This window comes from Nycticebus coucang, chromosome 12 (genome assembly GCF_027406575.1).
Source record: "Nycticebus coucang isolate mNycCou1 chromosome 12, mNycCou1.pri, whole genome shotgun sequence".
In the NCBI taxonomy this organism is placed as follows: domain Eukaryota; kingdom Metazoa; phylum Chordata; class Mammalia; order Primates; family Lorisidae; genus Nycticebus; species Nycticebus coucang.
The window spans coordinates 28,053,440-28,067,875 of record NC_069791.1 but is presented as its reverse complement, the minus strand read 5'-3'; the positions used below and the strand labels follow the sequence as shown (position 1 = coordinate 28,067,875).

General features: G+C 39.6%; 1 protein-coding gene across 2 annotated transcripts in view; it reads right to left on the bottom strand.

The window, feature by feature from the left end:
- PKP2 (plakophilin 2) overlaps nt 1–14,436 on the bottom strand; it is a 118,075-nt gene that overhangs the window by 42,091 nt on the left and 61,548 nt on the right. For both annotated transcript variants that reach the window (XR_008373380.1, XM_053556933.1), the window contains exons 7-9: nt 6,925–7,042; nt 5,299–5,463; nt 3,869–4,042 (exon numbers count right to left, since the gene is read on the bottom strand). Coding sequence is in view for 1 of the 2 variants with exons in the window: in XM_053556933.1 (XP_053412908.1) it covers nt 3,869–4,042; nt 5,299–5,463; nt 6,925–7,042 (457 nt within the window). In the remaining variant the exon portion in view is untranslated. The remainder of the gene's footprint in view (nt 1–3,868; nt 4,043–5,298; nt 5,464–6,924; nt 7,043–14,436) is intronic.

The following is a 14,436-nucleotide window of genomic DNA, read 5'->3' as shown; positions in this document are numbered from 1 at the left end:
TGCTATCAAGTTTCACTGAAGATTTAGCATCTTAGAAGATGCTTAATAATAAGATATTATTATATTATTATAATCAAGATAAATTAAGAAGTCTAAAAATATTTCTTAAAATTGTTTTCTATTAAAACATGAGATGCTTTAGGAATTAAAATCTTACTTTAGGGCGGCGCCTGTGGCTCAGCGAGTAGGGCGCCGGCCCCACATGCCGAGGGTGGCGGGTTCAAACCCAGCCCCGGTCAAACTGCAACAACAAAAAAAAATAGCCGGGCGTTGTGGCGGGCGCCTGTAGTCCCAGCTACTAGGGAGGCTGAGGCAAGAGAATCGCGGAAGCCCAGGAATTAGAGGTTGCTGTGAGCCGTGTGACACCACGGCACTCTACCCGAGGGCGGTACAGTGAGACCCTGTCTCTACAAAAAAAAAAAAAAAAAAAATCTTACTTTAATGGCTCAGTACCCGTAGTACAGTGGTTACAGCACCAGCCACATACACTGAAGGTGGCAGGTTCAAATCCTGCTCAGGCCACCCAAACAAAAATGGTAACTGCAACAACAACAACAACAACAACAAAAGAATAGCCAGGTGTTGTGGCGGGTGCTTTTAGTCCCAGCTACTTGGGAGTGTGAGGCAAGAGAATCACTTAAGCCCAAGAGTTTGAGGTTGCTGTGAGCTGTGATGCCACAGCACTCTACCAAGAGCAACATAGTGAGATTCTGTCTCAAAAAAAAAAAATATTGCTTTATGTATCATGCTTTACCATTTAATGATGTATGTTTAGATATTATTAAAAAGACCTTTAATGTTAGTTCGCAAAAATGATCATTGAAAATCTGGGATTCTGGACGAGTCACATGATGTTTGCTCAGCTTGGAAAAAGAAGAGCAAAGTTTCATTAATTCTGATTCATTGAAGGAAATGAGAAAATCTGATGTGGTATGGTCTTTAGAATTTTCTCAATAAGGAAAGCAAACTATCAGATTTATCAAACAGATTCTGTATTCCAGCTGTTGGGAGTATGTGAGAATGACTGTTAATTTGTCGGTCAACTCTTTGCAAATAACACTTGTAAATTACATTGCCCTGATTACTAAATGGAGTTGAGCAAATGTTTTCAAATGTTTATTGGCCATTTTCAGTATTATCTTTTGGGAAGTGTCTGTCCAACTCTCTTGTTCACTTTTCTATTGGGTTGTTTATTTCTTTATTTTTAATGTCTCTTCTATATTTTCTGGATACCCATTCTGTTACTTAAACATGTTGCAGAAATCTTTTCCCACCCTGGTTTGCCCTTTTACTGTCTTAGCAATGTTTTCTGATAGTGCAAAGTTGTTAATTTATGTAGGGAATTTATCAAAAGCTTACTTTATGGCTAGTACTTTTTGTGTCCATTTTAAGAAATCTTTCCCTTCATGTTATTGTTTAGACTCTTTACTGTTTTTCCTTTCATATTTATATTTCACTCCTGATAGAAATGATTTTGTGGTAAGTTGTCAGGTAGGAAGATGCATTTTATTTTTTCCTGTGGCTATCCAGTTAAGCACTTTTTTTTTTTTTTGAGACAGAGCCTCAAGCTGTCGCCCTGGGCAGACTGCCATGGCATCACAGCTTATAGCCACCTTCAATTCCTAGGGTCAAGTGATTCTTCTGTCTCTGCAGTGATGTGATAGCTTACTGAAAGCTCTAGCTTCTGGGTTCAAGCGACTGTCCTGGCTTCACCTCCTGAGAAGCTAGAACTATAGGCACACATCACCATGTCCGGATAATTTTTTGTTTTTATTTTTTTAAGAGATAGGGTCTCACTATGTTGGCCAGGCTGGTCTTAAGCTCCTGGTTTCAAGAGATCCTCCTGCCTCGGCCTCTCAAAAGTGCTGGGAGAATAAGTATGATCTACCTCACCTGGCTCTTTAGGGGACTGGACTAATCTAAGGTTATGTAGGATTCTAAATGCCTTAATGTAATTAGGACAATTATAAAGATATCTTCCTTGTTTGGGCCCTTTTTGACACCGTATCTCAAAATTTTCCTAGTATTTAAAAAAAATTTTTTTTAAATTCCAGTTAGATTATTACACTAACACAAGAATTCTGTCTTATTTACTACTGTGTAATAGGCACCACACTGCTAGCACCTGCTGTGTAACAGGCACTCAAAGGAATGTCTGTTCAGTGAATGAATGAAGGAACACAGGATCTATGCAATAAACTACATATTCAGAGTTCAAGTGGCATGTATATCCCTGTGTCCCTAGGAACATGAAACACCCCTGGCCTATTTGGATTCTATAGGAGGCTCTTAGAATGGAAGAGGCCAATATCTAAGCTTAAAGGACTAGCTTATATAGACCCAAACTCAGAGCACATCAAGCTTAAACACACACACACACACACACACACACACACACACATTCTAATTTAATTTCTGCTGTTTTCTTTTAAGTTGGTTGTATATTAATAAGAGACCTTCTGTAGTAAAAGAAATTGTTTGGGGAAACCTAGCACAGGGAAATGGGAAATAAGATGATAAATTAATGTCACTGTGTCATCAAGGGCTCCCTGGTAGTTCCCAGTTTATTTCACTTTGTGCACAAGCATATTTTACAGAAAGTCAAAGAGATGAAAGTTTGGTCGTGTTCTTAAACACAACGCTAAGACAAGAGATATGTTGGTTTTAAAATGTCACAATTTTATTCTAAACAGAGAGTAAGCTTCTGTGTAAACACACTTATATTAAAGAATAAATATGGCTTCTCAAGAACAAGTAATATTTTTGCTATCTACAAGGGTGCTTTTCTCCACGGGGCTAGATAATTAGAGATTGGCCACACAGTGAGCTCTTTTGGGGGAGTTTATTCTATTTTATGACCAAAGCAAAGCATATAAGCCTAATTTAAATAATCAAATATTTATGGAATACCTAAATATGAACTTGGTATAAAATAAATGGGGAATGAAATAAACTTTTACTGTTTTATGTATTTTGACTTTGCCGATAAAATGGGAAAAAAATCAGCTTGTTATTTTGTTGTTGAATTTCTAGGACACAAAGCACAGATGTCCTTTCCCACTCCATATTGCAGCAGACATCTGCTGTTTTTGCCTGCCCAGCATTTATTCCTCCTTCCTTTGGTAATAACAGTCTGATTTTCCATTCGGCAGCTGCTCCTTTACCATTTTAGCCCATGCATTACAAGTGGTATGATCCTCACCCAATCAAACCCGTGTCCCTGCAGTCCACATATGGGCATGGTACCCAGAGCTGGCCAATTAGAACATCACAGCCTCGTAGCCACAGCTACTAGTTCAGAATGTGCAAGGGACCCAGGTAAGGCCGGTGGGGCACATTCTGTGAGTTCTTAACAGCACTATTGGGAAAATAATACTTTTTTCTTCTGGTTAGGACACTGGGCTGGTAAAATAAAAGCCTGAAATAATTCATGGCTTTCTTTGTTAACATATGGTTTCGTTCTTTGAGAACAAAACCAGCAGAACAAAACAGAGCCCAGAGATGGAAAAGGTCACAGTTATAGTCACTAGAACACCTGAACACAGTCATGACAGAAAGACGACCCACCATGGATTCTTCAGTTCCATGAGCAAAGATACTCCTTTTTGCTTACCCAGTTTGAGGGAGGCTTCTGAGAGTACCAACAGATACAATTATCTGTAAGTCTTTCCCTTGAGTATGACTTGGCTTTGCAAACGCGAAGGCTCACAGTCTTGGAACGCTGACTCATTCTCTGGTAATTCTTGAGAATGTTCTTGACTAAAGTCAAAAAACTTTAGCCCTTACCTCATTGTTTCATCTCTGAACCCAATACAGGAATGCCTACAATGTTATTATTTTAAAAAGTAGAAAGAGGTATGGTGCTTACCGGTCCACTCCCTGCTGTGAGATTCTGGAGAGCCCCTAAAGATGCTTCCTGGGTGTAGTTTCTGATGCTCTTGGCGATTAAGGACAAGTACATCCTTATCACGATGGAGTGCCACAGCCACTCCACACCCTTGGGGTTGCTCTTTTCCTCCGGCATTGGCACATCCTGGTATTGCTGACCCCGCACACAATCAGAATCCAGAATTAATGCACTTCAAGTGATATCTCTAATTCTACACTCAGTCCAAGAGACCAGCAATACTGCCTAAATGACTAATAATTTGCATAAGAAGCCCTTGAAATAGAAATTTAAAAAGCAAATACGTATGATTTCCAATTAACTTTTAGCCCATGATGATTATTTCTTCTTAATAACACGCCCTCTCCCACCACCAACTTGACATTTCACAGTGAGGGAATTCAGAGAATTATGCACAGGTCATTCTATTACAATTTTCAGGCTGCTGTTAAGTTAAAAGCTAAATTAGTCACAACCATCCTAAAGCTGAAGATAAGAAAAGCAGACCTGTTCCCTCAGAGTCTAGGGAGGGTGTCCAGGATAGTGTCAGGGTTCTAAATTTACCGGTTGTTCTCCAAGTTCACAAATACCAGAGGAGCAGGGGAAGTCACATTCTTTCAGTTTTCATGCTGGTATGGAAATAAATGTGTATTCCTTCCTATGGGATTTGCTTTTAGTATGTCCAAAGTTTGGTTTTAGAGTGTCCAAAGCCAAACATCAAGACTGCTTTTATCATTTATTTTTATTTTGGAGACAGAGTCTCACACTCTGTCACCCTGGGTAGAGTACTGTGGCATCATGGCTCACAGCAACCTCAAACTCTTGGGCTCAAGCAATCCTCTTGCCTCAGCTTCCTAAGTAGCTGGGGCTACAGGCACCCATCACAATGCCCAGTAATTCTTTTCCTATTTTTATTAGAGATGAGGTCTCATTCTTCCTCAGGCTGGTCTCGAACTCCTGAGCTCAGTATCCACCCATCTTGGCCCCCCTAAATGCTAGGATTACAGGTATGAGCCACCATGCTCGGCCTCAGGTCTGCTTTTAATTTTAAAACAATTTATATACTACGGGCCACGTTGTATTAAGCTTATTTCTTGATCTACAGAGCATGCAGCAGCCCTATAGTTCAATGACCAACAGTGCAAATCTGGAGCCAAATTGCCTGGGATTGAATTTGATCTCCAGTTATCTGCTACATTATTCTGGGAAAAATTAATTAACCTTTCTGTACCTCTGTTTTCCTCTTGGGTGAATGAGAATATTAATAAGACAGACCTCAAAAGGTTGACATAAGGATTAAAAAAACTTAAAATACTGTCTATCATACACTAACTACTCAGACACACACACACACACACACACACACACTTTCTCCCCCTTTCTCTCATTCTTTCAAAGACCTCTCAACATACCTCCTTTACTTTCCTGCTCCGACTGCCAAAACACCCAATACTTTTGTTGTTGTCAGTCTGGATATTCCGGTTTTGAATATAGATACTCTGGGAATATTTTTCTGGGAGCTCTGCCTCCAGTTGGTAGGAGAGGTTATGAAGAATGCACACACAGTTCTCTGTGGCCTGAGACAACAGGACAGGAACGTTGGTCATACACACACAGATACCCTTTGCAGATGTGTTATCACAGGCTGCAGGTGTCAGCTCTTACGGGGATTACTGGATGAGACTGGGTGTGTTCAGGACTGTGGACCGAGTGTGGCCAGAAAGGCTAAGTTTCAATAATGAGTCCTCAGGAATACAATGCTAAGAATTAGAGCTTAATTGCTTTTCTTTTTTTTTTCCGAGATGGAGTTTCATTATGTCACCCTTGGTAGAGTGCTATGGCATCGCAGCTCACAGCAACCTCAAACTTCTGGGCTTAAGAGATTCTCTTGCTTCAGCCTCCCAAGTAGCTGGGACTACAGATGCCTGCCACAATGCCTGGCTATTTTTTGTTGTTGCAGTTGTCATTGCTGTTTAGCTGGCCCGGGCCGGGTTCGAACCCTGCAACCCTCAGTGCATGTGGCCGGTGCTTTAAACACTGTGCTACGGAAACTACTCGAGCCTAATTTCTTAAAATACTGGAGAGGCTTTCTAGCTTACTTTGGGGGAGTGTGGCCAGAAGGGCTCTGTATTTAGATATGTAATTTAGTAGTCACGTTGAGTGAGAGAAGAGGAGGAGATATTGTTTGCAGGAACCAAAGAGGAGGGTGTTGCAAAAATCAGTATAAAAGATCCACAAACTGGGAGGGGAGCAGCAGCACTAGAATGGAGCCGATGAACCCAAAGCCTTTCCAAAGGCAGCGTGTACATGGTTAGGTACTCAGTGGACAGAGGACATTGGGGAAGGGAGGTGATCTAGGGTTATTCAGATTTCTGTCTTCTTCTGGTAGATGGTAATAACCATTAAGAAGGATTATACAGAGGAGGAGCAAGTTTGGGGATGAGGGAAGAGATAAATTTAAGTTCACTGCTGAACATGTAGCACTTGGGCTTTTTTCAAAAACCCACAGAATTATTAAACAGATTAATCAGAAATCTGGGTCTCGAGATTAGAAAGCAAAATAAAGCTAGGTAGATTTTAATATTTCTAAGTATATATGGGGAATATTGTACTTAGCAAATGAGTCAGTAAATAAATCTAAACCCAAAATAGCTACCTTAGGAATATTCTGAAAAAAAAAAAAAAAAAATTAAAAAAATAAAAAGACATGAATCCTATGTACTCAATTTTGATATGAGGACAATTAATGACAATTAAGGTCATGGGGGGTAAGGAAAAGCAGAGAGAGGGAAGGAGGGAGAGGGGTGGGGCCTTGGTGTGTATAACACCTTCTGGGGGCAAGACACGATTGCAAGAGGGACTTTACCTAACAAATGCAATCAGTGTAACCTGGCTTATTGTACCCTCAATGAATCCCCAACAATAAAAATAAATAAATAAATAATAAATAAATAAAAATAAATAAAAAGAATATTCTGAATTGTCTTAGTAAGACAAATAGGTACCTTGATACGCGAGATTTTTAACTCTTGGGTTACCTTGTCATCTGGCTGGTAATCTGCAATGGTTCCCCTGACATAATGGACCAGCGAGTCAATGAGCCCATCACATCTTCTTATCACTTTTCTCCCATCAGGGCCAGCCGAACTCATGTTTCTATCAGGAAAAACAAACAAAACATCATAATCTTAGGTCATGTACCCAACTGGGCTTTGTTTTGAAGCTTTCCTCCATGTTTCTTTTTTTTTTTTTTTATTAAATCATAGCTGTGTACATTGATATGATCATGGGGCATCATTCACTAGCTTCACAGACCGTTTACCAAGTTTCACATATACCCTTGTAAGATGCACCACAGGTGTAATCCCACCAATCCCCTTCCCTCTACCCACCTCCCCTCTCTCTCCCCTCCCTTTCCCCCTTCCCCCTATTCTTAGGTTGTAACTGGGTTACAGCTTTCATGTGAAAACCCTAAATTAGTTTCATAGTAGGGCTGAGTACATTGGGTACTTTTTCTTCCATTCTCCTCCATGTTTCTTTCAGGTGTTTTGCAAACTTGTAAAAGTGTGACAGACATATCCTGCAGTCAATAAATCAACTGCCCGACAGTCATCAGATCTGGATGCAATTTTAAAGTACGTCCATGCTACATGTCACCAGGCCATAAAAGTCTTCTGTCTACTTCACTCTAAGTACCAAGATCACAGCACTGTCTACTTAATCACTTAATTTACTTAATTTTGGTCCCATTTTTGAGAGTGTAGATGGGAAGGCAAATGTTCTGCAACTAACAAGAGAATCAATGGTACATAAGACACAGCAATATACCAGATGTCCTAGTCCCAATTTGCTCCATGTCTTAACACTAAATAACTTAAAGTTGAGCTGGACCTTAGTTTCTTCTTTTCTTTTTAAAGCCAGTTATTGGGGGCGGCACTCATAGCTCACTGGGTAGGGCGCCAACCACATACACCCAGGCTGGCAGGTTCAAACCTGGCCTGGGCCAGCTAAACAACAATGACAACTGCAATAAAAAATAGCCGGGCATTGTGGTGGGCGCCTGTAGTCCCAGCTACTTGGGAGGCTGAGGCAGGAGAATTGCTTAAGCCCAAAAGAGTTTGAAGATGCTGTGAGCTATGATGCCACGGCACTCTACCAAGGGTGACACAGTAAGACTGTCTCAAAAAATAAATGAATAATTTGGACTACATTATTTTGGAGTTTTGTAGGTTTCAGTATAAGCTGTTATTGATGAATATTAAACCAGAAGCTCTAAAATATGATTCTAAAATTAAAATGGCAGAGAGATGTAACAGAAAACAGCTTCCAGTGTATAAGACCTAAGTCAAAAGCCTGACCTATAAGTATCTTTGTGCTTAGCCTGTTTCTAATTGTATTAAGCCATGACACCTTTCTATATACAGCAACTAAATCTATTATTAGAGGTTGCTTTCCTATAGAGAAATGAAGTTTATCTAATATAGCAACTCAGTGCATTTGGGGTTTACATTGCAAATTCAGATTATGCTTATGTTCTGATATTACTGCTACTACCTTCCTTTGGATTAAATTTTTCTCATTGGCATCAACTATTTCAAAATATTTTTTCCAAAAATATTAATACCTCGGTCAACAAGAATGACAAAAGAAGAGTGCCTTCAGGATTTCAGAACCTGAGAAGCACCCTATTTCCTTTTGCCAACTTTAATTGCTAAGAACTATTCTTATCAAATGTATCAGAACATTTTCTTGTTCTTGGTCGGCAAAATACATTCTATCCAAAATACATTCAAGACTTGTTTTACCATGTCTCAGTGTCATTCTGAGCATCAAAAAGAACAGTAACTTTGAAACCTTTGGGTCTTATGTTTTTCATCTGTAAATAATATAATTGTAGTAAATAATTTCAAAAAGGCTTTCTGCTCCAAAATACTGTTTTCCATGTATATTTGTTAAAGAAACAGATGTGCCCAGCATTATACCATGAACTAAAGGGAATGGGGGAGAGTATACAATATTGTACCCTGCTTCCATGGAGAGAACATCTTTAGGTTGAACTCTAGGAAATCCACATAATTCACAAAAATGGCAATTTAACTATCACAATTTAATAGTTGAGGACATAATATGAATACACCTAAAACCAAGAATATATTAACAATTTAACGGTTGCTGAATTGCTATAATGAAATTTTTGATTTTTAACAAAATCCATTTGATGACTTTGGTTCTCATTTGATTCTTCTGATTAAATGTTAGCGTTCTTATTTAATTTTTACTGTATCTGAAAAAGTTAGAAACTTTATCCCTTAGAAAAAGATAATGCATATGTTTATAAACTGGAAATAAAACTATTTTTACTACAGCTTTTTCTCTAGAAATGAGCATTTACATTAAGAATCTCTGACTCCCCTGGAGCTCTTTAAGAATCATGGGATGTAAGAAGCTTGGTAGAAACTGAAAAAGCCTCTTTTCTAGTCTCCTTATTATACGTGTGGAAAAAACTGAAATCTAAAGAATTTAAGTCACAGCAAATCAGTGGTGAATTCAGACAAGAAGGGCTGATCTTTATTCTGTACCCAGGTGGCTCTAGAACAGAGCGAAGGTCATCTAACATTCATTCTGCCTGCCATTTGCTTAGCAAATACCACCCGTTCCCAAGTATAAGACACTGTTATCACGTTTTACAGCTTCTCTTTGACCTTTTCAACCTCTGGTCTGGAGAAATGGCAGTAGTTTAAAATGGCTTTGACAAATCAAGAGGTCTGTCCTCCTTGCCACATACCCTGCAGATGGATGACTTAGCTTTGTTTAAGTTCAGGGTGTTTATTTTGGGTCAGAATGGTAATTCAAGTTGGCAGGGCTGCCGGTTCACATGCACGTACTGTTGTCTTGTCATTGGTATTATCCAGACTCTACTCGCTCAAAATGGGACTTATCAGGGGTTTCTGGCAGCTGGTATCTTTGTTGACAGAAAGTACATGGAAGCCCCTGGCTTCAGTATTTGCTCCTGCATATCCAGAATAGTTCCCACCTTACTCAACTACACAGAAATATGAATAAGGGCAGATTACTTTATAACATGAATAGAAATCATTGGACAGAAAGTACTTTGTATTGTACTACACCGAAAATAATTAATATTTATAGAAAATGATACATATCCATCTTAAAGTATTTTTTGAACAACTACTAAACTTGCAGGAACTAGAAAATTAACATGGCTAGACTGAAGGCAAAATTGATTTTTTTACAAGAATCTCCTGAATACAGAGAAATACTTACGAATACTATTTTTCATATGTAACCCAAAGGAGGTTTAATAGGAAAACATTTCACAACTACAAATTATATATACTGAAACAATTATCTCATTGAAAAATTCAAAAGCATATATACATAGTACTCAATAAAAACTGATTATCAAAGTTACCAATAGACTATACCGAAATGGAGAATCAAGTACCTGAGATCTGAATTTGATGAAAGGATGGGTTTATTTCCCCTGGTATAATCTAGCCCATGTCTGAGTAAATACGTGAGCACCTTTAAGTAAACTGAAAGTGTACTGTTGTATACTGAAATTTAAAAAACAGGTCTTTGGACTGGGAGTTAAAAACAAGGAAGACAGGGCCTCAGGAAAGGGCTAAGTGAAGGAGATGAGCTCCTGTTCACACCAAGGCAGGACTGTTTGGGAGTTTTTCACCTACACTGAGCTCACAGTGGAGGATGCCAGGCTGCCAGCCAGTGCTTGATATTAGGGAGAATTTTTCTAGCAATATGATTCGTACTGGGGGTGGAGGGCAAAGAGAGAGAAAATGAACCTCGCATAAGTCTCGGAAATGGTTACAGAGCTTCGCCCATTTAGGAGGATTTAGGGGTTTTATCTCAAGGCAAATCGGTGACTCTTGACTCTCTCCAGGACCACTTATCTCCCACATTCCTGAGTGTCACAAAGAAAAAGAGAGAAGAAAACAGAATGCCTGCCCCCACCCCCAACTTTCCTAAAACTAAAAAGAAGGATGGTTGTGTCTTTGTTAAGATTAGTGATTAAACCTAAAATTCAAATGGTAAACCGAAGAATGGACATGTTAAAGACAGCTGCCATTCAGCGTTTGAACTAGACATTCTGGTAGACAGTGTCATAGCCTGTCATTTTCATAAAATTCCTGACATTGGGGTACCCTAGAATCACACTCTGGAAAATTCTGACCCGTGCCCCTCATTTAAAATTGGGGTTAACTGCTCCTAACAGGATTCTTCCTGGCCTTTCCACGTGAGGTTGTCTGTGTGTGGCTACATGCCAGCATGCTGTCAAACGTGCTTAGTTGACCAGCACTGGGAAAAAATCTTTACAACAAGCTCAGTGTAAAGTGTGTGCTCGACCAGCCTGCGGACACGATGAGCTGATGGGAGATGTTTATGGTCAAAGGCTTATGTTTAGGTAACCAGGACGTCAGAATGGCAGGCGACAATAGGCTTGTGGTGTATCTTTTCGCCACTCTCCCCCTATTAGTTAATTCTAAGGGGCATATTTTTTAATGTTTTTTTCTACTTGATAAGGGGTGTGCTTTTCTAACACACAGTTTATGTGTGTGTCACCTATAATGCCTGGTGGCAGTGAGACCAGTCCTGAAGGTGTAACCAGTTCTAACACACAGTTCATGTGTGTGTCACCTATAATGCCTGGTGGCTGTGGGACCAGTCCTGAAGGTGTAACCAGCACACTGAGCTAGTGGTCATTTCAATGGTTTTAAAAAATTATTGATTCAGACCAGGTGTGGTGGCTCACTCCTATAATCCCAGTACTGTGGGAGGCCAAGGCAATTGGAATGCTTGAGTTTGAGACCAACAGAGCAAGAGTGAGACCTCGTCCCTACTAAAAACAGAAAAACTAGCCAGGCATGGTGGTGGGCACCTGTAGTACCAGCTACTCGGGAGGCTGAGACAAGAGGATCCCTTGAGCCCCAGAATTTGAGGTTGCTGTGAGCTAAGATGCCATGGCACTCTACCCAGTGCAATAGAGTGAGACTTTGTCTCAAAAAAAAAAAAAAAAGAATTGGTAGATTCACCTTTGTGTTCACCAATAATTATAGGTTTCCTAATACTGTGGGATGTAAATTGTATGGTAAGGCCTCAGGCCGTACCAGTCTATTAAGCATTTGGTAGACAATCAGAATCCATTCCAACACTAAGTAGGCACTCGATAAGACACTGGCTGATAAGGAGGCATCCTTCTTCCTCTTGTTACTTGAGATTTAGGTCTGAGCTTTTGTCTAACTCTCAACTGATACATATCAAACAGTTGGGTCTTGTCTGTGATTAACCAAGAGAAGCAGCAGAGGCAGCTTGTGGTTCCGCACAACAAAAGGAGAGCCTCATTTGAACTGGCGGAGGAACAAAAACTCTGTGCCAAAAGAAGGGTTTGCTTGTTACTCTGAAGTCAACGTTAGTTCCTGAAGGTGTCGGCACACATCAGCCAAAGTCGACGGTTCAGGCTGCTAACAGCGCAATGACCTGTGTATCTTCTTCCTTTCAGGATGAGCAGAATTAACCGAACAAAGACGTCAGCATCTATTACACATCAAGAAGCCAGAAGGAGGGGGAGAAAACCTAACCTTAAAAATCCTTTAGCTCTGCTTTCTGCATGTTTGGGTCCTTCCAAAGCATTCTGAATAGTCAATTCAGGAAATAACCATCTGGTTGGTAGGCTGTATCAGTTTAGCTGGAACAGGTTGTTCAAGGCAGGGTGCCAAATTTCATTCGACATCGATTATAAACAGCAAACAGTAATTTAAAAAGTGCACCTAGGAGCCACTGCAACCTGAATAAGGGCTCTTAACATCTCCAGAAGGTCTGGAGTGACATCTTAGCATTAATGAAAATGGTTAAGACTTAGAATCAATCATATATTTCTCAGATAGCTTGTACTTCTGAGCTAGGCCCAGATTTTAACCACAGGATAGGAAAAATGGCATCAGTTGCTTTATTTAGACATTTCAACCCGTTCATGTCTTTGATAATAACGAATTAGAAAAATTTTAGTAGAAATTCCATGATGATAGCCTTAACTTTTTTGGAAAAAGATTTTCAGTATTATAAGATACAGTTCATAAAATACCATCTCTAATTTGAGTTATACAGATATTTTTTCCTTAAACATGAGGGTGCTGTTAAAAATCTCTGACAAAGACATTTTTGACAATTTCTTTTTCTGTCTAAGACTCAACTCATGAACTAACTGGTGTGGAAAGATCAGCAAAAATAGTTCTCTTGATACAATAAATAAAAATTATTCTTTTGTTTCCTTTACTGATTCTTCTTCCTTCATATTGTCCCTCTTCACATAATTTTAGGCAATCAGTATTCATACACTGATTGATAAGAATAAAGAGTGTCTTTAGCAAAGAGAACTGTTATGTATTTCAGTGAAATACAACTTTTAATCTGGGCTGATTAGACATAAATAGGATAGTGAAAAATTTTAGTTGCAAGAGTAAGGATCTGTACAAGGGGGTTGTTTGGTGGTAGTTGTGCTACTTAACAATTTTAATGAGACACGCTGACTCTTTTTTTTTTGAGACAGACCCTCAAGCTTTTGCCCTGGGTAGAGTACTGTGGCGTCACAGCTCACAGCAACCTCCAACTCCTGGGCTTAAGCGATTCTCTTGCCTCAGCCTCCCAAGTAGCTGGGACTACAGGTACCTGCCACAACGCCCGGCTATATTTTGGTTGTAGTTGTCATTATTGTTTGGCAGGCCCAGGTTGTATTCGAAGCTGCCAGCTCTGGTGTAGGTGGCTGGCGCCTTAGCCGCTTAAGCTACAGGTGCCGAGCCGACACAGTAACTCTTAAAAGTGGGTTCACACACACCATAGAAGAGTGGCTACGTAAGCATGGCCATATTTGTTTTGACTTATTGAGAGATTTTAAAATAGCAATTTAACTCCCACCCCCAAAGTTTATAATTAAAAAAAAAAAATTTAAAACCAGGACCTGTAGCTCAAGTGGCTAAGGTGCCAGCCACATACACCGGAGCTGGTGGGTTCGAATCCAGCCTGGGCCTGCTAAACAATGACAACTACAACCAAATAATAGCCGGGAGTTGTGGCGGGCACCTGTAATACCAGCTACTTGGGAGGCTGAGGCAAGAGAATAGCTTAAGCCCAAGAGTTTGATGTTGCTGTGAGCTGTAACGCCATGGCACTCTACCCAGGGCGACAGCTTGAGTCTCTTATCTCCAAAAAATCTCCCCCCCAAAACAAAAAACAGGATCTTATTTACCCAATAAGTATTGTTTATACCTTTTACATTAGTTACCAAAAAAATTTACATGGTAATTTAAATCATTAAACCACATACTTGTTTGTACATCTAAAATAACCAAAATAAAATGTGGTTATGACTGGTAGTATAATTATATTAGAAGTATTGCCAATCCCATTATTTATGAACTTCATATTGCTTATGTTTATACATCAAATACGAAGAGCGTAAGCAACTAACCAAATAACGGAGGCTGAAGTTTATGATTCAATTGCCTTTCTATTTC